General features: G+C 44.5%; 1 protein-coding gene and 1 non-coding gene across 4 annotated transcripts in view; one reads left to right on the forward strand and one right to left on the reverse strand.

Annotated features, from left to right (window-relative positions):
- The window catches only part of Map3k4 (mitogen-activated protein kinase kinase kinase 4), a 92981-nt gene that overhangs the window by 52677 nt on the left and 16343 nt on the right, over window positions 1-23961 (reverse strand). For 2 of the 3 annotated variants that reach the window (XM_021647740.2, XM_021647741.2), the window contains exon 2: window positions 3284-3471. In XM_021647740.2, coding sequence (XP_021503415.1) covers window positions 3284-3471 — 188 coding nt within the window. Of the gene's footprint in view, window positions 1-3283; window positions 3472-23961 lie in introns of those variants that run through there. The other variant, XM_060373515.1, reaches the window with a different exon arrangement.
- Window positions 21630-21761, forward strand: LOC132649599 (small nucleolar RNA SNORA17). The gene has a single exon (XR_009588095.1). It is a non-coding gene; the product is annotated as a small nucleolar RNA SNORA17 (small nucleolar RNA).

Genomic DNA, 23961 nt, shown 5'->3' on the forward strand with positions numbered 1-23961 from the left:
ATGAGGAGATATGCTGTCATCCAGAGTTTCGAGGCGGTTTATAAAGGGCAACAGACAGACCAGAATAATGGAAACCTCATCAGTGACTTATTTGTCCGAAAGGTGAGTCCAGCTTTGACTATGGTTCTAAAGTTAACAGTGTGACTCACAGAGCCACTGTAAGGCAGGAGTGATGCACCAGTTCCTTGGAAAGCTCTGAAAATAAATCTGACCAATCTGATTAACTATAAGAAGCTCTTCAAAATACTGAGGGACCAAAACATTATTATGAATCATACACTAGTCTGAAATCATGGTCCCCCGACTCAGCTGTTAGGTCACAGCACAAATATCACTTGTTCCACAAGTCTTCCACCAGGGCTTCTCAATACCCCTCCCGTGTGTACCCTTGGTGACCTCCAGGCACCGACCACACTGGCCTACATTCACGTGCTGCCTCTGAGTTGTACACTTCCTGCAGGAGATGGGACTGTGTCTTACTCATCATCTACAACAGGGAGTGCCTGTGGAGTTATTCAGATTCTGATTCAGTCAAAGAGAGAAGCAGAAACAAGGACAGAACAGGCAGAAAGGAAGAAGAAAGGAAAGATGAAGGGAAGAAAAAGGAAGACTACATAGCAATAACTACAGAAGCAAGAGTGAGGACACACGGCAAGGAAGAAAGATGCAGGACAAAGTAGCCATGTGACCACAAACAGCCAGTGTAAGTTTTGGTGTCCTGAAACTGGGACTGTCAATTCATAAGAAGTAATAATGACAGTTATCACACAGCCTCAGCACACTGCAAAAACATAAACTTTACAGATATAGAATGACACCCAGTGGCTGCTAACGCAGCTGGTCCACAAGCCAGATTGGAACCCATGCAATCTGGCACCTGTGTCTGGACTCTTATGCAGCACACCATACAGCTGAGCTCTGAGGGCCACTACTGTCACAGTACAAACACCACAGTCTTAAGAGGGCCCACTTGGCCCAGATGGGTGCCTCAGAACATCTGTTCTCACCACTTATGAACAAAAGTTTTGACAACAAATAGTTCACAGGATGGCACGTGTGGAGCTACTTTCTAACACACACACAAGAATAGGTGAAATAGAAACCCAGAGACTCAGTACCTATGAAGAGACAAACTACAGAAGACACTGCAAACACAGAGGCCACGCTGAGACACAAGCAGCTCATAAAACACTAAGCACAGAAGACACCTGTTAACAGTGAACACGCTGTATGATCACATGAGCAGGCACAGCAGGCTCACGCACACAGAGATCATTTTTTAAGTAGTGTCAGTGATTTTTCTATTTCTAAGCTTCACAACCAACATGTAATCCCATGCAGTAAGAAAGAGAAAGTCTAAGGAGTCCCATGTTCAGCTGTGAAATAACTAAAGGCCCAAGAGGATTAGCTGCTTCATTTGAAAACAGCAGACATGTAAATGACTAAGATCCCTTCCATCCCTAAAACCTCACAAGTTTATGAAATAAAATAAAGTGGTTGAGAAGGAAAAGAGACAATTTTCCTTTTCCATCCTCTCTCTATATGGCAGAAAGACAAGAGTGGGGGTGGGGGAATGACAGACTGTAAACCCAACTGGTGCCTTTGGTTACTCTCTGTCACACATCTGGAGATGAAGTCCAATCTGATTCCATGAGCAACAGAGGCAAAATCTGGCCTTCTGCTATAAATCCTCAAGCCTCGGTTTCCCAGGCTGTAAAATGGGGCGCTGACGCTCTCACCTCCTGTGCCGAAAAGCATGGTCCAACAGGCAATGAAAGGAGGACATAGTCCAGATGCTGGGCCGCTTTACACCACCAACCAAAGAAGACTGACCACCAGACTCAGCTCATGCCACTTCTGACACCTCTGAGTAGGTAAGAAACTCCAGTGGGCATTTGAGAGACTTCTTTGAGAAAATGGACAGACTGACATTCAAGGTCACAAACTTTAACGTAAAGTTTTAATTTCTAAACTGTAGCTACAACAAATATTTCTACTATAAATACACATTTTAAAAGATAGTTTTAAATAAATTATTTGTAAAAAAAAAAAAATCAATGCGCTACAAAGGGGGGTGGGTCCCACATTTAATTCCAGCACTCACCTGTCTATAACTCTAGTTCCAAGGGATCAGAACCCTCTTTTGGCCTGGGCACTGCACATACGTGATACACAAACATGCAAGCAAAACACTAATATACATACAAACAATAAAAAAATTACAAAATCACTCAAAGAGAGCAGTAAAACTCATTTACTTGTGCCCCACCCCACCCCTGTTTAGAAGGACTCCAGTGAGAATGTTTTGTCTTTTTTTTTTTTTTCCCCAGAGCTGAGGAACAAACCCAGGGCTCAGCAAGCGCTCTAGCCCTGAGCTAAATCCCCAACCCCTGCAGTGAGAATGTTGAGTGAGTGAGCCAAACTACAATCACAAGAGAAAGTGCAGTGAAGAAATGTGCACAGATGAGAACTGGCCAAAGAAAAGAAAGAGCTGGCTAAGAAAAGGGAGAGAAGTATGAGCAAGAGCTCAATGGGTGAAACCCTTTGCCAAGATGAAAATGGACTCAGATCTTAGGTAACAAGATAGGTTTCAAGAAGCTATGGGGTCCAACTCAAAAGAAGTGGTTTGCTGGCTTTACCAGAAAACTCTAAAACCCGGAGGCTTCAGTGACTGGGGTGGTAAGAAGCACAAAGAGCCGTGTTGTCAGCTTCCAGGGACAGGACATAGCTGGGCTCCGAGAGCCTGCACAAAGAGGAAAGGAGACAAGAGGTGCCCTCCGTGGCTCTCAGATACAGGGTACCATCTAGCAGCGGCTTAGCAAGCAAGAGCCCTCCCTACATACCAAGTCACTGGCAGAAGACAGAGGCCTCTGCTGGGTCCAGAATTCAGGAAACTGTGGCTTGGCTATCTACTCGAAAATCCCCAATATACCACTGCTGAAGAGAAGAACTTAGAAATCCTAGGCAAGAACTAAAAAGAGTGACTGGGGCCATGGGTGTGGTACCCTGCCATCTCAGGGTTGTAGCCTCTTTCACAGCCTCAGAGGCTCCTATCACTGACTTTAACCACAGCTCAGGACAAAGTTTCCTGCACTGGAGAATCACCTGCCCTTCTGCTAGTAACACAGCTAGTGGCACTAATTCAAACCCTACTGAGATAAAATTTTAAACAAAAAAAGTCACTAACACTGTCAAAGCCTTGTCAGTCACTACTACAGTCACACAAAGGTGATGGACCACACCTGCCTGCCCTTCCATGTGCGTCTTTCAAGTCACGGCTCACCTTTCAAATTTGCTCGGCTGGTCGGCCTCCCTACACTATTCCTCTGGTGCTTGGTTGACAGGCGTTTCATCTGTCGAGGTGTGCTCGGAGGTGAGGTGCCGTAGAGATTTTCTGTATTTGTTTCATCAGAAAAGTCCTCTGGATCAGACTCCAGACTCTTGCAAGTCTCTCCCAACATGCACTCCTGCCTGTGGAAGGTCACAAAGAAAGAGCCTGTTAGTGACACAGGAACTACATTCAAAGCTTTCCATGGGAACGCTGCAAACTTCTCCGGCTGTGCCTCCTTCAGCATTGCAATCCTTTGGTTTCCACCTGTGGAAGGTCACAAGCACCTTCCACTTCAAGAGAGCAATGACACAGGCTGTGGCCACACTAACTGGACACTGTCAGTGCAATGGGAGCATAACCAGCGTGCTGTGCTGCTTCTGCTGCCTTCAGAGCTCTTTCAAACTAAAACTACAAATTAAAGAGAAAACAGCAAAAGACTGGAAGTTACAAATCAGACAGAGCTAAAAACAGACCTTCCAACCAGCTCTGGCAAGCATGCTGATGGGGGCAAGCACAGTCCCGCCCTGGATTCCAGGGCCTCGCCCAACTCTTCCTGACGGGCACAGACTGAACAGCAGCAGACAGCGTTTCCCATGACCCACGCAAGGCAGCATGCTGGCACAGTGTGGCGTCCAGAAAACGCCATATATCCACCTACCACTGAGCCACCGAAAAAGGGTTATGACAGTTTGTCTTGCTATACATGCTTCAATACATCAAAAATGCTGTATGAAATTCTCAAAGAATAAAGATACCATTGTTTTTGTTTTTGTTTTTGTTTTTTAAAAAGCTTTAAGCCTCAAATAAGATGGGGATGAAGGGATAAACTACAAATCTCTTCCCTAAAAGATGCAATGCTTCTGTGACTTGCTTTCTGAAAACGATACCTATTATCATTTTCTAGCCAGGCAATTCTCAAACAATATCACTATTTTTATAAAGTTCCTTTTCTGCAAAATTCGCACAATAAAATGCAGTTAAATAAGGTAAGAGCAAATTAATTCTAAAACCAAAAAATGGGAGAAACAATAACTAAGGCTTTCCCATATGTAGGTCACCACAGCCCATCTCATTATGAACACCGTTTATAAAATACACTTTACATGACCTAAAACTGTATCCGGTATGGTCTCTTCTTGGTAACTATGTCACAATATAAAATCAATGCTAATCCAAAGTCACAAGGAAGAGGGCACTCAAGATAAGTGAAATCATCATTCTTAAACTAGCAACGTGCAAACAGAGATGTCTGAGAACCAGGACTTTGGGGTTGAGGAGCCGCTCAGCAGATAAGGTGTTACACAAGCATGGGGACCCAGGTTCAAAGCCCCAGCACCATGGGAAAAGCCTGGCATGGTGGCATACGCCGGAAGGCCCAGCACGGAAGAGGCAGGTGAGACACGGGGTGCTCACTGGCCAGGTGGTCTACAGAAATGGTGAGCTCCAGGTTCAGTGAGCTCCAGTTTAAAAAAACACAGTGAAAAGCAACCAAGGAAGATATCGTGTCAACTCTGTCTCTAAAAATATGTTCACATGCTAGCAGGTGCACACACATGCACACACATGCCCACGCCCTCACATTGTTAGCAGATGCACGAACATACACACACACCTTCACATACTAGCAGGTGCACAGACACATACCTGCACATACACCCTCACATGCTTGCAGGTGTACATGCACAAACATGCACACACACTCTCACATGCTAACAGAAGTACACACACACATACACACATGAACACCCTCACATGCTAGCAAGTACACACAGACATACAGGCACACACACCTCGAATGCTGAAGTACAAATATACACACATGAACATACAACCTCACATGCTAGTAGGTGTGCATGTGCACACGCATACCTTCACATGCTAGCAGGAGCACACAGAGAGACAGACAGACAGACACAGACAGAGAGACTACAGAATTACACTGATTAGCCAGGTGTGCATTATTTTACGTGCATTAGTGTGAAGGTGTCAGATCCCTTAGAATCAGGGTAACAGACAGTTGTAAGCTCCCATGTGGGTGCTGGGAACTGAACCTGGATCCTTTGGAAGAGCAGACAGTGCTCCTAACCACTGAGCCATCTCTCCAGCCTCTGCTGGTTAACATCTTGAATCCCTGCTCTGGGAGGCAGAGCCAGGCAGATCTCTAGGTTTAAGGCCAGCTTGGGTTTCACATAAAGACCTACTCCAATGCTGTTCTGCAGTCATTTCTGACATGCCTTATTTTTCTTTCACTACCTTCATGGAGTAGGGCACTCGGGTGATGGAAAGGCTACTATAGATCAGTACCTTCATCCCTGGGCACATATACTACAGACATGCAGCAGACGTCGCATCATTTGTAACAGACAGCATTCCAAGGCATGTCCCTGCAAGAGCAGAGAGCCTGTGATGAGAGGAACACAGTGTTTGTGATATAGACAGGTACAGCGAGGCTTTCACTAGTAAAGATTATTCTCTTTCTCATTGTGTTCTTTGCATGGTTTCTATTCAACTAAACAAACAAATCAATGCTTCATGTCATTTGTATACCTAACTGGGGATAAGATAAACCATAAGCACCCAAACAGAGGTTCCTAATGTAACAAACAAGGTGCTTAGCACACAGGAAGTGCTCAGTGGAAACCAGCTGTTGCCACGGATGCAGAGGTGAACACCTGTAGTACTAACATGTTGGGAGCTGAGGCAGCAGGTGAGCCAGGACTACAGAGTGAGATCTGCCTCACGTTCCTGAAGGAGCCTCAAGTCTTATATTAAGTCTCTTACTTGACTTTTGAGACCATGTCAAGTGACTGACCCTGTAACACCTACATTTGTACACACACACTTTAAGACACTTACACACTATTATAGAAGGGGCAGGGCTCATGGGGGTCCTTCATTCCCCGAGGCTTTGTACAACGGATGGTTGATGGGGCCAAACAAGACATTTTCTTCAGTGGTGTAACAGCTGGTAAGGTGCCCATGCTCCCGTAAGTAATCCATAAGTAATCCTAATGAAACTCACTGGGACACACACACACAAAGACACAAAAGCAAAAGAGGGGCTGTGTGAAAAAGGAAACTAATAGGAGTGGGAGGAGTTAGGGGAACGGATGTGAATGTGATCCAAACATAGTACATATGTGCATGAAAATGTCAAAAACACATTGTGTATGAATGATTAAAAACTTTTTAAAAGATAAAAATAAATCAATTCATTTCATCAGCAAATTAAAACTGTGTTTTTTTCTTTTGTTGTTGTTGTTTTATGTTTTGAGACAGGGTTTTTCTGTGGAGCCCTAGCTGTTCTAGAACTCTCTCTATAGAGCAGGTTGGTCTTGAACTCACAGAGATCCACCTGCCTCTGCCTCCCAAGTGCTGAGATTAAAGGAGTTGGGCACCACCACCCAGCTTTAAAACTGATTTTTTTTAAGCCACTGTACTTTTACCAGACCACTCTAGGTCTTTCATGAAGACACCTCCACACTCCCCAATGTGTACACACAGTTATGCCCTGAGCTATAGTCTAATTTAGAAATAAGTTTCTAAGGCACCTACCTAGTCATTAGACTAACTATTTTTATCATTTAAGTCTCACAGAGTAATACAATAAATAGTATAACTTACGTATTAACTTGAAAATTTTTATTTCCACTTCTGTATTCACTGTAAAATAGCTGATTTGGGTGGGTAGAGGTCATGGCTACATATGCCAAAGTAATTTTTTTCTCCACACCTCAGTGGTCAATAGCAGTGGTTCTGGGAGAGCACCACAGCTCAATGGTACAGAGATTGCCTAATATGCACGAGGTTCTGGGTTCAATCCCAACTACAAAAACATCACTGAGTGAAATAAGCCAGACCCATAAAGAAAACATTTTTCTCCCATCAATGGATGTTGGCTTTGAATATTTAAATACTGAAAATTTAAATATGTGTATATCAACTGGAATCCCCACAGAGGAATTAGTAAGCAACCAAGGAGAGGAGGGAATCTACGAAGGGGAGAAAGATCACAGTGACATAAAAGAGGGAAGAGAACAACGTAACAGGGAGGGTTAAGTGGGGAGGGGAGGGGGAGGTCAGGATAGAAGAGGGAACACTAGGAGGAATAATTACCACTAAAGAAAAGTCATATGAAAAACTACTACTGCAGAAGCATCCTAAAACATAAACATTTACAACATAAAAAGAACTTAAATGAAGACACCCTGTATAAGGCAACAATGCCCCTACCAGATAACAAATAAAAAACCCAATGTCAGGTATAGATTATTTCTATCAGAGTTGTTGGCCAGTGAGGTCCCATATTGCCACTACTCTTGGTTACCTTTCAAAACGTGATGCTAAGACCCTACTGCTGAAGTCACCATATACTTGAGTCATAGAACAAAGATTATCAAGCTGGAATTGACCTAGAAGCTTCATCCCTAGTGCTGTATGTGTGTATATATATATATATATATATATTCTACTGGAGAAAAGTAACCATCAATAATGACAAGACTGGTAAGATATGCCTGCTGGTGCAATCGTGGTACAAATGCCATGGGAGCAACCAACCACTTTCTGGTTGGATTTAAGGCCTACTCCACAAGATAGAACACATACCTGGCACAGTTATGGAGGTCAATAACCTATGGGTAGACATATCATAACCCCAAGGGAAGAATCCACTATAATTATTTTGCTAACAGGACATGGTATTAAACCAACTCATAATGATCTCTCATTACATCCATCTAGTAGTGCATCAATACCCATCATTAATGATCTTACAGAGAAGATCCATTTTGCAGTAGATTGTGATTAACACTGACCCCACAACTGGCCAAGGTACAAAGTGACTGTGGAGTGCTCAGCCCTAAATGAGACATCTATATCATAACCTTCCTCCTTTCAAGTCTCAGTATCTTATTGGAAGAGGGAACAGAAAGAAAGAAAGAGCCAGAGGTGGTGGGTGACTACAAGAAATAGTGTTTTCCAGCCTAGCAGGACAGTCGCACATATGAACTCAGAGCAGTTGTGACAGAGACATACACAAGACCTGTACAAGCTCAAACCAGAGATCCCAGCATGAGGAGGGGAGGTGGACACCAAGTCCAGCTGAGGAGCTATTGATAACTGAAACCTGCTGAAAGAGGGAGCCACGGTTTTCTGTCAGGGTGGGACCCTGGTGGGTCTCCCAGACTCCAGTAGGCGGTCCCACCCCTGAAAAGACACAGGCTGCACTAACGATACTTGGTGGGCTTTTAAGAAATGTGCACACAAAGTTTGGGTGGGTATGAAATGGGGAGGTAGACGTAGGAGACAGTGGGGGAAGGACGAGTATGTTCTCTTGAAGAAGTAATAAAAATATTTTAATTAGTTCTGGAATCACTATTAGTGTGGGACTTGTGGACCTGTGGATGGACTTACGCTCAAATGCTGGCTGTGCTGCTACATAGCTATGTGGGACTTAGAAGTGACTATTTAAAACCTTGCCCTTGTATCTTCATAAGATAAAGATAAACCGCAGACTCTGTCCCTCTGAGGATTCAAGCCAAGGCGTCGGTCACTTAATGATGACTCCAGGCCTCAGCTTTGCTGTGCTCATTCACCAGATGCAGAGACAGTGAGTTCTAGGTGCACATTCACACTCTAGAAGAGAATCCCACAGCAGGGTAGAGGGCCAGAAGCCATTTCATTATCTGTTAAATTCTTCCACATGTATAACAGCATTGCAGGGTTGTTTCTACTGAGTTCGCTGCTGACATGCTTTCACTGACCACTCAGAAGAGACTGCATTTTACTTACTGTCACATCGACAGTGCTACTAAGTACACTGCTTACAGCCAGGGCTTTCCCACAATGCTTTCTTCCACACACTGGGGTGGAAATCACAAGAAAGTCATAGCATGGGCATTTGATCAATTAATAATGTATCAAATCCAGACGGCAGGAATAACAGGATGAACAGAGAAGTGCAGCGAAATAATAAAACCTCTTCAGAACATGCCCTCTGTGGTGGGAGGATGGAGAGCAGGATGAGATCACAATGCCACCCCCACCTCCCAGCAGGTGAAGCAGCGATCATCTTTCTGAAGCAGGAAGGAAATAATTTATAATGTGTGAGGTCTTCGCTCTGAAACCTTCCAGAAAACTGAACTATGGCTTACAAAAGATATAATAATTATCAAACAGGCTGATGTAATGAAGGATTCTGTCGAATGCAAGCAGCTGCGTTTCTCCACAGCAGCGCTGTGAGGGTCAAAAAACTCAGGTATGTGACTTGAAAGCTGAACAGGGTTTTCGGAAGGGGACAAGTGATATCAAATCTCGTGTTAAGCTCCATCTTCCAGTAGTCTTGATAGAAAAGACAAAAAGAGGCCATTTGTACAAAAAACAAATGCCCTCATTCAATCAACACATCGTGGCTATGAGCCTTGTGCTACAAACCGATGAAAAGAACTTCTTGGATACTTTAACTTGAGAAAACAAATTAGTTCTGGAGTGTTCTCTACACATGGAAAAATTCACTTGCATTCACCAAATAAACAATGAACTCTTGAAATAATTCTATAGAAGTTGATAATCTCATTTTCAATTCTACCACCAATTAGAAACAAAAGCCATTGGTTTTAGCTGGTATCCTTCACATGGTCACAATAAACAACGGCTAAAATCCCAGATGCATTTAATTAGTCTAACAGCGAAGGCTGAAGAACCACACTTCAGTGTGGGTAAACAGTTGTGAACAGCGTATCTTAGTAAGGTGAAACACCCTTTCTCCTCGTTACACAGCACAGGAAAGGTATTAGGAAAGCCATCCCGTGAGGCTGCCAGCCACTGCTCAGCACGCATAACTAACACGGAGTTCAGAGGCCATGCTCCAGCATGGTGAAGCTGCACACTTACTCCTTCCAGGTTACTTATCTTGGTCAAGGCAGTACTCACCCTAGTGGGAAATGTTAGCAGTTCACACTCTACCCACGTAACTCAGCAACTTAACTACAGGTCAGAACAATGTCTAACATTAGTTAAAGGAGTAAAACAGTCTAGCACCCAATAAAGAAAATCCATGATTTCTGCTATCCTATCAAAGTTCATAAGACAAACAGTGACACAAAAGGAAAGCCAAGGGGAGCAGACCAGGACTGAGTGACACAAAGTAAAGATAAAAAACCTGAGCCCAAAACACTTTGGAAATAATAGATTAGACATAGCAGACTAGACAGGGTAGGCTAGACAGAGCAGCCTAGACAGGGCAGCCTAGACGTGGCAGAAGAAAGGGTGAGCAGACTTTATATACAGCAACAAAAAGCATCCAAGTGGAATGAGAGTGAGGGGGAGAATGGCAGGAGGTGCAGCAGTCTACATCAGTCTGGTCGTTCGTGTTGCCAGAGTCCAAAGCACAGGAAAATCTGCAAAGAAATGAGAGCTGGAATGTTCAAATAGATCCAACAGACTTCAAGAACTGCCCTCAGAGAGTTATGAAGAAAACTATTTTATTAGACGTAATTTATGATACATATAATAAACAAATAGTAGGAAGCGAGGACTGAATTTAAAGCAATCTAAGAAAAACTACTCATCATTTTAGGAGCCTTTGCTTAGAAGTGATACTTAACAGACGAAGGTATCGAGCAAACCTCTTGTTTTTGTTTTTTTTTTTTTTTTAAATGTGGACACAAAATCAAGGAAAATAAACACTAGTGTTAAGTTCAAACGAGCTTGCATCACTTCAGTTAAGCAACCACAAGCCTCCCAAGCCTCGCTCTGCAAAGTGCACGTGAGATGAGCTAATGCGGCTGGCTGACTGCTGCAAATGGTTACATGGATTCCAAGCATTTGGGACTGAAGAGCAGTACAAGGCCCACAGGAGTCATCCTGAAATATATGCCTTATTTGTGCTTAAAACCTACACATGTGAAGTGTCTTTCTGGTACTAACTTCTGACAGCCACAGAAAACAACGCTCCTCTCTAACACAAAACCCTGTTAAATGCTATTCACTTTACACTAGGATCTAGTAAAGAAAAGTATGTCTTGAACTCAGTCCAAGGGATTTGTAGTCTTTAAGTGAAAAATGTGTAGAAAGAAAACAAGACACAGCTTCAAAGACCCAGGATTAAATAGTTCTGCTGTGACACACAACGTAAACCGCAGTGGTGCCTCCGTGAAGTACAACTGGGTGAGTTCAAAACAGCTGGGATTCTGCAAATCCCATGAATTTTATCTTCATTCAGAGCCCTGCAGCAAACTAAAATCTGCTTCACTAGCAACCACAGGGGCTCACCTGTGTGAAGCTCTCTCCCCTACCTTCCATTTGCCTATCATGTACGATTTAGTAGCAAAACAGATCCCTTTTATGGAAGAAAACTGGAGGGTGTGGTCCTTTTTCTCTTGTCTTTCTTTCTTTAAAAACTTTTCATCTGTTTGTAAATAACAGTTTGGAGAGGGGATGGGAGGTCAGGATAGAGGAGGGAACACCATTACAGAAAGCTACTACTGTAGAAGCTTTCTGAAATATATATGATTATAATAATATTGAAAAGAGTGTTAGGAGGCAAAGGTAGTAAATGACTTCCAGGAAACTGTCTTCCAGACACAACAGGACTGGTGCATATAAGAGCTTAAAGGGTCTGTAGCAACATTTGACCCTTTGAACCTGCACAGGTTCAAACCAGACACAATCCCAGAATGGAAAAGGGGAAGAGGACACCACTTCCTACTAGTACCAGCCCTAACCATAAAACCGTTTACAAATGATACTTGCTGGGAAAGGTAAAGTCACTCTCCTCTACCTGTATCAGTCATACTCCAAGTTCAAGGCTAGTAACTCTACAGAGTCTAAGAAAAAAATTAATTACAAAATTAAGAAATTCATTTAAGTGCAACTGACTGATAATTATGGTTGTACAGAAATGTCTAAATAGGCAAGGAAAGTGAAGTGAGGTGTGCATCAGAATCCCAAATTTAATGTTAAAATACTGATGCTGTTGTGTCCCAATAAAAATTATAATTAGGAAGTATGGGTAATGACTGGAAATGTGTATTACAGCATTTACCAGAGCTTCTAGTCCATCGGCCAGTGCTCTACACAGAGTTTGGGCAGCTATCACAGAGGGTGTGCTGAATTCCTATCCAAACACCACACTCTTTTTCCCCATCCTCCCAGGATTACCCCTCCCCCTCTAGAAGCTGAGTGCAGAGGCAACTTGGAATCCTCAGCAGCTCTGAGGCAGTCTTACGGACCAGAGTGCAGCCCGTCACGATGCAAAGGGCATCAGGGGGCATACTCCAATGTGTCTAGGCTCCTCACTATTACAGCTTTCTACTTACTATCACAGCAAGCTTCAATTCCCCTTATAAACAAATGTAATTCCCTTCGGAAAATTATGTTTAAAGAATAAATAGTACTGAATAAGGATACAGCAAAAGCTGCATGGGTGGTCCTCACAGGATGGAGACTGAGAAACGTGGTCCATTCACATGGGTAGAAGAGGCAGATCTAGGCTAGCCCAAAATTAAGTCAATGGTTAAAACCAATAAACAGACTTTATGTCTGTGTTTTTAATCAGCTCTGTAGTTGGTTACACATAAAGAATGATTTTTATTAGGACAGTGTAATTACTGTCATTAAACAGTGAGAACTGGCCATCTGCCAGGCACTCTGCCAAATGCCATACATAACTCAGTTTAATCTTTACCAGAAGCTTCAGGGCCACTTTAAGGAAAGACCCTTTGCCCAGACAGCCAGTTCACAGTGATTATCTGATGTGCTCACTTCAGAACTGTTTCCTGACAGGCAACCTGCCAGCCCCTAGCTGAAGCACTCCCACTGGGTTATTCCAAGGACCCTGGCAGTTTCCGAAGGATTCACAGGCCAAAGAGATGGGCTGCTGACATAGTCTAGCTGCTTAGCTTTAAGTGTCTCAGCTGGACTGTAGTCCTGGTCCAAGCCAAATGTCAAGGCCTCTCCCATGGCTGCCCTTCGCCTAACTCACTAGGATGCTTCTGTTCTCCCCAGGGCAGACATGCAAGGTCACTTCCACTAGAGACTGTGGTTTGAGGGCCCCTCCCTAGAAGAACACCACAAGGATGGGAGGGAAGGATGGACTGCCCACAGCTCACAGAGCTAACTGCCTGAGCAGCATCAGGGCTCACACCACTGGAAAAGCTTCTCCCCGTTCTAACTCCCACATCAACAGGGATAAGACAGCGGCTTAAATCCAAGTTGACGAAACTTAGACTGACTACAACTTAAGTGAGAGGAAAACTGAGGTTCTCCCTGCCTACTTATTTCTACAAGCCAAATCAAAGGCCTAACTCTAGCCTCTCTCCCCAAGCGATCTCACCTTTCCCACACAAATGCACACACAGTGTTACAGCTCAGTCCATGCAAGTTTCTGTGTTTACACCTAAGAGGAAAACAACTAGCCCTGAGAGGGATGGGAAAACAAGCCCTCCAAAATCTGAATTAACATTAATAGTTTTTCTGTTGAAGTTAGAATTTTGTACAAGATATCAGCAATAAAAAACAAGGAAATCATGAAATTTGCAGGTAAATGGTAGGAACTGGAAAAAAAATCATCCAGAGTGAGGTATCCCAGAAGCAGAAAGACACAGGGTATATACTCACTCATAAGTGGATATTAGACATATAATATAGTATAATCATACTAAAATCTGTACACCTAAGGAAGCTAATTAAGAAGGAGGACCCTGACTAAGATGCTCAATCCCCATTCAGAAAGGCAAAGAGGATGGACATTGGAGGAGGGAGAAAAGAGGAAACAGACAGGATCCTACCACAGAGGGTCTCTGAAAGGCTCTACCCTGCAGGGTATCTAGGCAGATGTTGAGACTCATAGCCAACCTTTGGGCACAGTGCAGGGAATCTTATGAAAGAAGTGGGAGATAGTAAGACCTATCTTACTATCCTGAGAGGACAGGAGCTCCACAAGGAGAGGAACAGATCCAAAAAGTTTGGGCACAGGGGTCTTTTCCAAGACCAATATTCCAGCCAAGGACCATTCATGGAGATAACTTAGAACCCCTGCACAGATGTTGCCCATGGCAATTCAGTGTCCAAGTGGCCTCCATAGTAATGGGGACAGGGACTGTCTCTGACAGGAACAGATTGGCCTGCTCTCTGCTCACCTCCCCCTGAGGCAGGAGCAGCCTTACCAGGACACAAAGGAAGACAATGCAGCCACTCCTGCTGAGACCTGACAGACTAAGATCAGAGGGAAGAGGAGGAAGACCTCCCCTATCAGTGGACTGGGAGACTTTTGGGCACAGATGTGGAAGAGGGAAGGGTGGGATTGGGAGGGGAGGAGGGAGGGAGCTACAAGGACGATACAAAGTGAATAAACTGTAATTAATAAAAATAAAAATAAATTTTAAAAAAGATAGACCCTTTTTTGAGATGTTATTTTCTGCTACTTTCTTATGTTTTTGTTACTTGGGCTTTATTCTAATTTCTCTGCAGTTGAAAGTACACACTGACTCTTGCACACCTACTATGTGCATGGTGTCCAATTACAGGTTAGCTCCTTGGGGCAATACTGGACTCAGGGAGCTCAACACTGATGTGGCTGGACAGAACTGAGCTGGGATAGTAACAGAAGAGTTGTTGTTCCCGTCTTCTTGAACTTCAAGACAAAGGTAGTAGAGAGACGTGCACACACCTTTAATCTTAGCAATTTGGAAGGAAGATGCAGGTAGATGCATCTAACTAACAGGTAGTCTGTTAGTTCAAGGCCAGCCTGGTCTAGAGAGAGTCCCAGGTTAGCCAAGGCTACACAGTGAGACCCTGGCTCCAAAACAAAAACAACAACAAAAATCCACCCACTCAGCATGTAACTACACACCCAAGAGAGTTTAGAATGTAGTTGGGGCTTATGCAACCAAGGCAGATCACAGGAAATAGACTGCCAGGACAAAGCTGCTACCAGAGTTGATCGGGAGAACCGGGCAGAAAACAAAGGTCCACCAAAGAATATTTCAATGAAGACTTCAAAGCTCTGACCGGAAGGGGCTGAGTGGCTGGGGAGTGCTGAGACAAAGAACAGCATGTGCAAAGGACCTGAGGCTGAAAAGAGCATAACTTCTCCTTTGAGAAGCTGAGAGGGGACCAGGATACACTCTAGCAAGATGGGCAGAGAGAACCAGGGCACTTAAGGCAGTCGCAGGGGCACATATTTTGTGTTTCATCCCAACACAAAATGAGGATATGCACAGGAGAGAGAAGCCTAAGCCTTTCTCCAAAGGATTCGGCCTATCAGTCTGCTCTAGCAGATAGGCAAACAGATACACAGTTGTCCATTACATCAATCTTTCATCCCCTATGAGGCCTCCCATCTCTAGTTACATGTTTCTTCAACACAAGGGGTACATTCTAGGAGGCCCATCACTAGGTCATTTTATCACTGTGCAAATGTTATAGAGCATGTATATCAGCCACTTATCATGGCCTGATGTAATCAGTAATCTCAGCACATAGGCAGTTCTAATGTGCGCGCGCGCACACACACACACACACACCAGTAAAGGCACAGTAAACACACCAACCATAAACATGTTTACTATCATTTTCAAGTATTATATGACATGCATAACTGTACGTGCTACACTTTAAACAGCTGATGGTATAACAATGCATCACAAACACGAGAGCAACATGGCAGTGATGATGACACTATGCAATAGGAGGTTTGTAGCTCCATTTCGCTCTCACCAGACCTTGATAGTTCAGTGAATCACTATGTATGAATGGCAGCACAAACAGCCACTTTGTCCACACTGCTCCAACAGGAGCACCAGTTTACCTACTGGTATAGCAGAGGAGAGAGAGCTGACAACTTGAGAGAATGACACCCTAAGGAACTCTGAAAGACTTAGAGACAGGCAATCTGGCACCTAAAGCATAAAACTCACCCAACACAAAAGAAATGGAGATATATGTGTAAGGTCTCACTCACGGAAACAGCTTTTTACAAATAAAAGCTATGTAAACTGAGGAAAGTTTAAACAGAAATTCAAGACAGATAAAAACATACAATTCTTTTTCATTGTGTTGATTTCCCCACATAAGAGAACACAATCCCTCTGAGCAACTGAACCTCCAAGGCCATCATGGAATGCACTGACCATGCAGATCTTGAGGGCCTGTGTATAACAGATGGAAAAGCCACAAGCGGCTTCTGAGAGGATTTTCAACGTGCAATCAACACATACAAGATGAAGGTGGTACACACAGACCTCATGGCTTCCTAGCTCATCAGTGAAGTGTCTGTGAAGCGCCTAAATCAGAATGCACACTTCACCAGTACCTGTGTCATTTTCCTGACTCTACTTCACAGTTCTCATCACATCCTGAAACACAGTCTGTGGGGCCCAAAAAGTTCAGAAGTACTGACGTGGGTAATACTGAGCAGATTCTCTTCTCAAAGGGTCTCATCCTAGAAACATACAAGAGGATATAGATGCCAGATAGGAAACAAACACACACCTGATGCTCACCCAACAGCTGCTGGCAGGCACACACTCTATACTTGAAAAAAAAAAAAATCTCATAAAAGTTAAGACTTTCCCTAAATAAGATAATTTTCAATATTTTATAACCCTGTCTGAGACGGGGTAGCCTTCCTCACATTCAAGGTGCAAATTAAGGAAGTCAGCAGGGACCTAAGTAACCACTGATTTAAAGGTAATTGCAATCCTTTTAAGGCCATGCTAAATATAACAACGACAAGTCTTCGGAAGGAAGGATTTTAAGGAAACAGAAGAAAAGTTGATTTGGTGAAGGAGCTCTGGGGGTATGAATACAGGAAGAAAGCCACTATGAATGAGGATATGAATGAGAAAGCCACTAACCTCCCTCAGACTGACAAACACTGAAAACACAGGCCATGCGGGAACTTCATGGGAACTGGCTTGTGCTTGCAGGGCTCCTAGGCTTTGTGACGCCCTTGTTTAAAACACTTCTGGCGGCCATTAGTCTTTTCTGCCCCAGTTTGTCCTTGCTATCCGTTTCTGGAACTCAGCTGCACATGCCTCCGGGGCCTCATGCTCAGTGCCTCCTGGCCACTCTCTGCGCCACATCTGCAGTTTCTACAGCTCCAAGGTCACATAGCTGTGATAACTGACCGCACTGACCACCCCACTCTGGCTGTCACTGTCACAACCCTTTCATCTCAGCCCACTCTACAAAAACCCTCTTTTTTATTTTTTAAAGTTTCAAAATTCATGCTTTTCTTTAGCTATTTAAAGATGATTCTCTATTTTGACAGCACTTCCAGCTACTGCCATAACTTTTTACATTTCTGGGATTGTCACCACTTGAGTGCAGCTTCTCCCCTGGCTGTGAGTCATATTTTCTTGCTTACTGGAAAGACTAGTTTTACGTTTCTGTTTGGTTTTGTGTTAAGATTGGGTCTTACTACGTAGCCCAAGATGAGCTGCTGGCCTCAGCCTCCCTAATGCTGGGATTACAGCATGCGCTGCCACACTCACTGTGACTGGCCATCTTCACTGGACAGCGATGTCCTCAAGTTAACGTTATATGGCTTTTGTTGCTGTGCTTTAGAGTTTGGGGTGAAGGGTGGCTGTTCTAAGTTATTTCTAACTTCCTTTGTTCCTCGTGCTTCCTTTCAAGTTTGCTTAAGGCTGGTGGCAGAGAAAACTTTTTCTAGTAGGAGTCTGTTGTAGGCCCTACTGCTAAGCCAGGGGCTCCAAGTCTATATTATAAAAGACTCTCCGTCATTGTCACCATGTAGCAGCATGCAGCAGCAGCTGCTTTCATGTGGCTCTAGGGACATTCCACGCCCAGCACCTCAGTGACTGACTCTGCCTCATCTTGAGCAGTCCCTACCCTAAACAAGTGTGTCTGTTATTGCAGAGTCCAGAGGCCTGGCAGACACCAGGAGCCATTGTCTGCATTCTCCCTTCCTCTCAAGTCCTTCCCCCTCAAACTCCACTGCCAGCCCCAAAATGCAATGCGCCTCCTCCACCCTCCTGGCCTGGGGTTGCCTTCCCTGCACCTCAGCCTGACACAGGCACCCAGGAAGAAAGAGGTTCCCTGTCTGCTTCCTGTCTCAGGACTTACATTGCCTGGCTCTCAGTGACATAAGCAGGCACTCTATGCTTACATTTATTCTAACTACCTTGGATCTGCTTACTATATATCACTAAACAGCAGTATATCCATATCTTTATAATCCAAAAAGTTGTTCTATGCATTTTCATGTGTTAAAATAAAATAACACTACTTAATTCACTACTTAACTACACTTAATAAAAAGCAACACTTAACAAAGAGTCAAACTACAACAAATCTAAATATTTCATTGATAACAGGGACTATATAGGGATTCCTTTAGGGAACAAAACAGATGAGCAATTTTATTATAAAACAAATAAATTGATACAAAAGAGGAGGGAAATCTCCCAGTTTTAGAAGTGAAAATATTTACAGACAGTCAAATTCAGCGTATTTGTTGTTATTGATTAACCTCATTCTGGCCCTGGCCCCAGTTATGCATGATAGCACAGAGATTCTTTGAAGATTTAGTTTTTAAGGAAGATTATAAAATATCTAAACTTAGAATTTAACAGGAAAAACTGACATCATTTAAAATACCCAACTATAAAAGGGTCATATTTCTCAAATACAGATGGCTCCCAAAGAAAAATAATCCTTTGACAGTTCATGTGCTTGTCACAAAAACCACTATGTAATTCTAACGCCTATCTGAAATTTTACTTTCCGTTATAGTAATAAATACCCCTTAGAAGGTAATTGCACATGCACTAAATCTCACCATCTCTTTACAGCTTAATACCAGGGTAGTTAATCTCTACACTCTGTCACCTTGTCCTCTCTCTCGGTGCACACAGGGCCTTCACTGAGGCAGACATGCCCTGACACACACTGTGACGAGACTACTGTATGTTCCATGTTCACACGGATAAGGGAGACCAAAGCAATCCTAGAAAGCAACCAAAAAGCCTAAGGATTTCCTTCCCTACTTTCGCAGCTTCCCACAAAGCTTTGCGATTAACCAGCGTGGTATTAACTCACAAAGAAATGGTTAGACAGCGAATCCAGATGTATGATCATGAAACAGAATGGACAATATGGAGATAAACCTCCATTCCAACAGCCAACTAGGCTCAGTTTCAATGATCGCCATCATTCAGAGGAAAGTACTCAGCAGACAGTACATGGACAGCAGCCATAGGAACAGGAATGAACTGGAGTAGAGACAATGAACTTGAAATAGACCAATGAAGTGTAAGAGCTAAGACTTTTAACAGGAAACAGGACTGCCTCTGTAAGACCTTAAATGCAGCAATAGAATCTTACTAGTACAAAATCCCTTGCCATAGAAACAAAGGCCAAACTGATAAACTATCATCATCAAAATGCAAAAGCTTCTGTGAAATTACAAATGAGAAGGTGACAAAGCTCGCATAAGGCAGTAAACAGAAACATTTGCAAGTTGTAGAATTGATGAGACCTGTCCAAAAGGCACAATGATATGATGCACAAGAAATGTTGATCAAAACCCAGTGAGAAGCAGTTTACATCCAGGACAGTCCAAAAGGTTAGATAAGTGTTGACAAGGATGCAGAGAAATCAGAACCCTCTACACTGCTGATGAGAACCCTGAACAGTGTGGCCACACAGAACAAGTGATTACCAATCCACTCCTAGGTGAATATACACTAGAAAAATCAAAACAGACCCATACAAAACTAGTGCACAAATGGCCGTAGCCGCATTACTCCCAACAGACAAAATGTGGAAACACCCCAACAGCCCACTGCTGAAGGGATAAACTACAGTACGTGATTAGGTGGAACATTTCTCAGCCACACGAAAGGGTGGAGAACAGCTCACACTGTGTCATGTCTGAAACTTGAGAACGTCGTGCTAGTGGAAGGAGCCAGCTCTGATCATGTATGACTGAATGCATGTAAAATGCCCGAACCAGTCAACACATGCTGAGAGAGGCAGATGGGTGCTAACTCAGGACTGGGCGGGATGGAGACAAAGCAGATGGATCTACAGCTGAAAGGTACAGACTTCTTTAGCTAGTGACGGCTGCGTGCAGCTCTGTGCTCACCAAGTACACAATACAACAGAGCTGCTTTTAGCGAAAGATGGGGGCCAGATCTCCAGCCCTCTAGTTTCTCTCGTTAACCTCCTTTCCAGTCTGGAGGGGTGATGCCCTGGGGACAGAAGGCTTCTAGTGGGGGAGGCTCCAGCACATACTTCAGAAGAGCCACAAGTTGTTGGCTCTCCAACATAGGAAGGGCGCCTCCCCTGTTCTTCTGAGAAAACAAAACAGTTTGGTAAATCACAGGGAATAGGGAGGGCCTCTGCCAGCCATCCTAGCCCATTTTAATCATCCACTATTCCAATTCTGAAAAATTAACTTAAGTGGGCTGTTTCTGAAAAGAAGGCCATTCTATTTATATTAAGACAAGAGGAAACAGGGACCTTATGACAGGCTCTGCAGTAACCCTTATTGAAGTGTCACGTGCGGGAGACTCCAAGCAAGTATCTAAGTGAGTAACTGAACTGTGCAAACAGAAACAGAAGCCTTACATGCGGAGCCTAAAAGCTAAGTGTGCCTCACTCAGTCTTCATTTACATTTCATTCTCAGAAAACATGAGCATGTTGAGAAAGCCAACGGCAGTGTGCCAAGAATCAGGGAGGCCATACAAGAGGTCGAGCCATGATAACTCAGCAGAACTCTATTGTCCCACTAAGAGAACTGTGTGCCCCACTGCTATGAGACAAGAGCAACGCACATCGGAAAGGCTCCAAGAGAGCAAGCGAGCACTCTCCCACCACGCCCACCCACCTTCTTTCTTCTCTACCTTTCTTCCCCAAGACGATTTGGGCCTTAGCGTTCTGTCACAGCACCACAAATCCTAAGACAAGCCCTCACTCTGGCTTCTGTGGCTCTCTCACTACAAGCAAATCTAGAACCTCTCACCAGTGAAGTGTCAAGCAAAAGTCCCAAGTCTTCATGTTAGGGGCAGCCTTGCAGTGAGATAAAGATTATATCATTGAGACACACCAGACTAAAGTAAGATACTTTCTCCCAAATAGTATGTCCACCCATCTATTATACCATACAATTCTTTTCAAAATATTTTTATAATTACTCTTGTTTTTAAGTGGTCATTACGACATTTTCTTTCATCTATCATTGTCTTTTGCTTGCATTTGCCCCCACACCACTTTCCAACTCTAAACAAAATTCCTCCTGTTTCATGTCATATATAAATATACATGTGTGGTGCCCCTGGAGGCACTACAGGTGTGGCTGCTGTGTCACATATGTGTCAGTAAATGGCAGGGAGGAGAAAGGCTATGTTCACACTCAATGTTCTAACCTCTGAACATCTGAATGATTAGTAACCTAACAGATGACGGCCAGTCTGGTACCAGGGGACCTGGACAGAAAGCTAGCCTGAGAAGACCACCAGCCCAGCACTGCAAAGGCCCAGATGGATGGGCTCCCAGGATGGGAAGCAAGCCAGAGACTAGAAGAACCCCGCCTTGGACAGACAAGAGTGAGCCCCAGACAAACAACTATCACACAGGACCACTAAGGTGGGTTGGAGTCGAGCCCGAGATGACCATCAGACCAGTGGCATGGGGCCCAGACAGGGAGTTAGCCTGAGATGACCACCAGTGTGGTACTGTGCAGGCCTGGGTGGGGGAGCAGACCATGCCTGAGATGACCCCTGCCCCGCTCATATATGTATGACTGGCATATAGACCAATCCTGAGACAACCCCAGACACTCAGAGAGCACCACTAGGAGGAGCAAGTAAGTGGTGGAGAAGTAGAAAGAAAAGGATGCAGGCACAATGAAGAGAGGCAGAACCGGAGGGTAGTGAGAAACAGCCTGGTGTGAATAGCCAGTGGTGCCACCTAGAACCATGGTGGGGTTCAGTCCTGTGCTGCCCCTGGGGCCCAGATCTTGGTCCGTGGTCCTACGGCAACAGGAGTCTGTTACCACCAAAGGCCAGGCAGACATCCTTGGTCTGGGCTGCACCTAAGGACATAATGTCTGAGAACTCAGCAGAAATGGCCCTACTTGGGCATCACAGAAGAGCTGGCCCTGGGAGCAGGAGAGCAGGAGAGCAGGAGAGCTGCCCCAGCCCCAGATAACTACAGTACTTGGGAGGGCGGCCCCAGACATTGCGGGAGTCACAGATAAGCCAGCCCACGTGTTGTACCCTGCTGGTAAGGTCAAAAACTGGCATTACCAGAAGCCCCATTGGTGACAAGTGAAGACTCCCTTCCTCAGCTGCGTTCCTTCCTTTCCACCTGATCTGGGGAAACCCCAGATCCTCTAAGGAGTGTCACGTAGCCCTCAGGGAGATTACAGGAAACCTGGGGTTTCCTAGAAATACCCACCATGCTAATGAGACATCTTGGTACCTTAGTTTTCAACCAATGACCTTTTTCCTCTCTTCTAACCATACCTAGAGTTCTCCCTCCAACTCCCACTGCCCATACAATAATTAATTCCCTTTCTTATGATAGGACTGTGTTCCTGCATGTAAATCAAGTATCCCACTCTCAGCCCCATCAAATCAAACACATTCACCCAACGCCCCTCCCAGTGCCCAAGGTTTATAATGTCCCCGATTTACAACGTAAATCTCACGCTCACCCACTCCTCCACTTGACCAGCTGAGGCTTGCTGCTTCATCACTGAACCTTCGAATTCACCGACCTAGCCAGGCTTGCTTGGGGCACAGCTCCCGCCACTGCTGGGTAGGCTTGAATCTTGTGGTTGTTGGTTGTTCCTAACACAGCCACCAGATTTGCCTAGTAAGGCTCCTGAAACTTCTTGGTTTGACTGCGTTGAGGTTCCAAGCTTCCTGCTCCTGCCTGACCTGGGGACAGTAGCTCAGCTAAAAGAGCTGTAACCTGCTGTTGCTAGCAAGACTGTTTTAAGAGAGCTACAGTACTTTCTGTGGGGAAACCTTTTCTCCCACACCCTCAGCTAAACCAAACATCTTCTCACTCTGTGTCCAGGCCTTCTGGGAGATGCAGAATGACACCAACGATGTGGAAATGAGCATGGGAGAGTCGTCCCTATTACTCATCTCCCTCGTGGTAGAATGGACAAGAAAGAGAGACCTCCTCCCTTTTGCCCCTCACCAACTACAGCAGGCAGGAAACCTGGCTCTGGAGTCATGAGAGCAGGAGAGCTTTACCTGCCCCTCACCAGCTTCAGCACTTGGGAGAGTGGGTCCTGCATCTCACCTGAGCAGCACAGTAGTGCTAGCCCTGGTGGGGGGAGGGTGCAGATGAACTAGCCCTGAGGGTATGAGTGTGGGAGAGCTGGCCCCCACAGTTTGTCTACATGCAATAGCATGGGCAAGGCAGAAATGTCCTCCCCACCCTCACCCTTGCAAGCAGGAAGAACTGAGGTTATGAGAGGAACACAGGCCCTGTACCTTACCTGGGCAGCACAGTGAATCTGGCCCTAGATGTGGGGGTTTCGGGTAAGCTGGCCCCCAGGCATGAGTGTGGGAGAGCCAGCTCTGCCTCTTTTCTGCTGTGTAGGTGATGAGGACAAGGGAGAAATCCCCTCTCCTCCTCCAGC

The sequence above is a fragment of the Meriones unguiculatus genome, chromosome 20, assembly GCF_030254825.1.
Source record: "Meriones unguiculatus strain TT.TT164.6M chromosome 20, Bangor_MerUng_6.1, whole genome shotgun sequence".
In the NCBI taxonomy this organism is placed as follows: Eukaryota; Metazoa; Chordata; class Mammalia; order Rodentia; family Muridae; genus Meriones; species Meriones unguiculatus.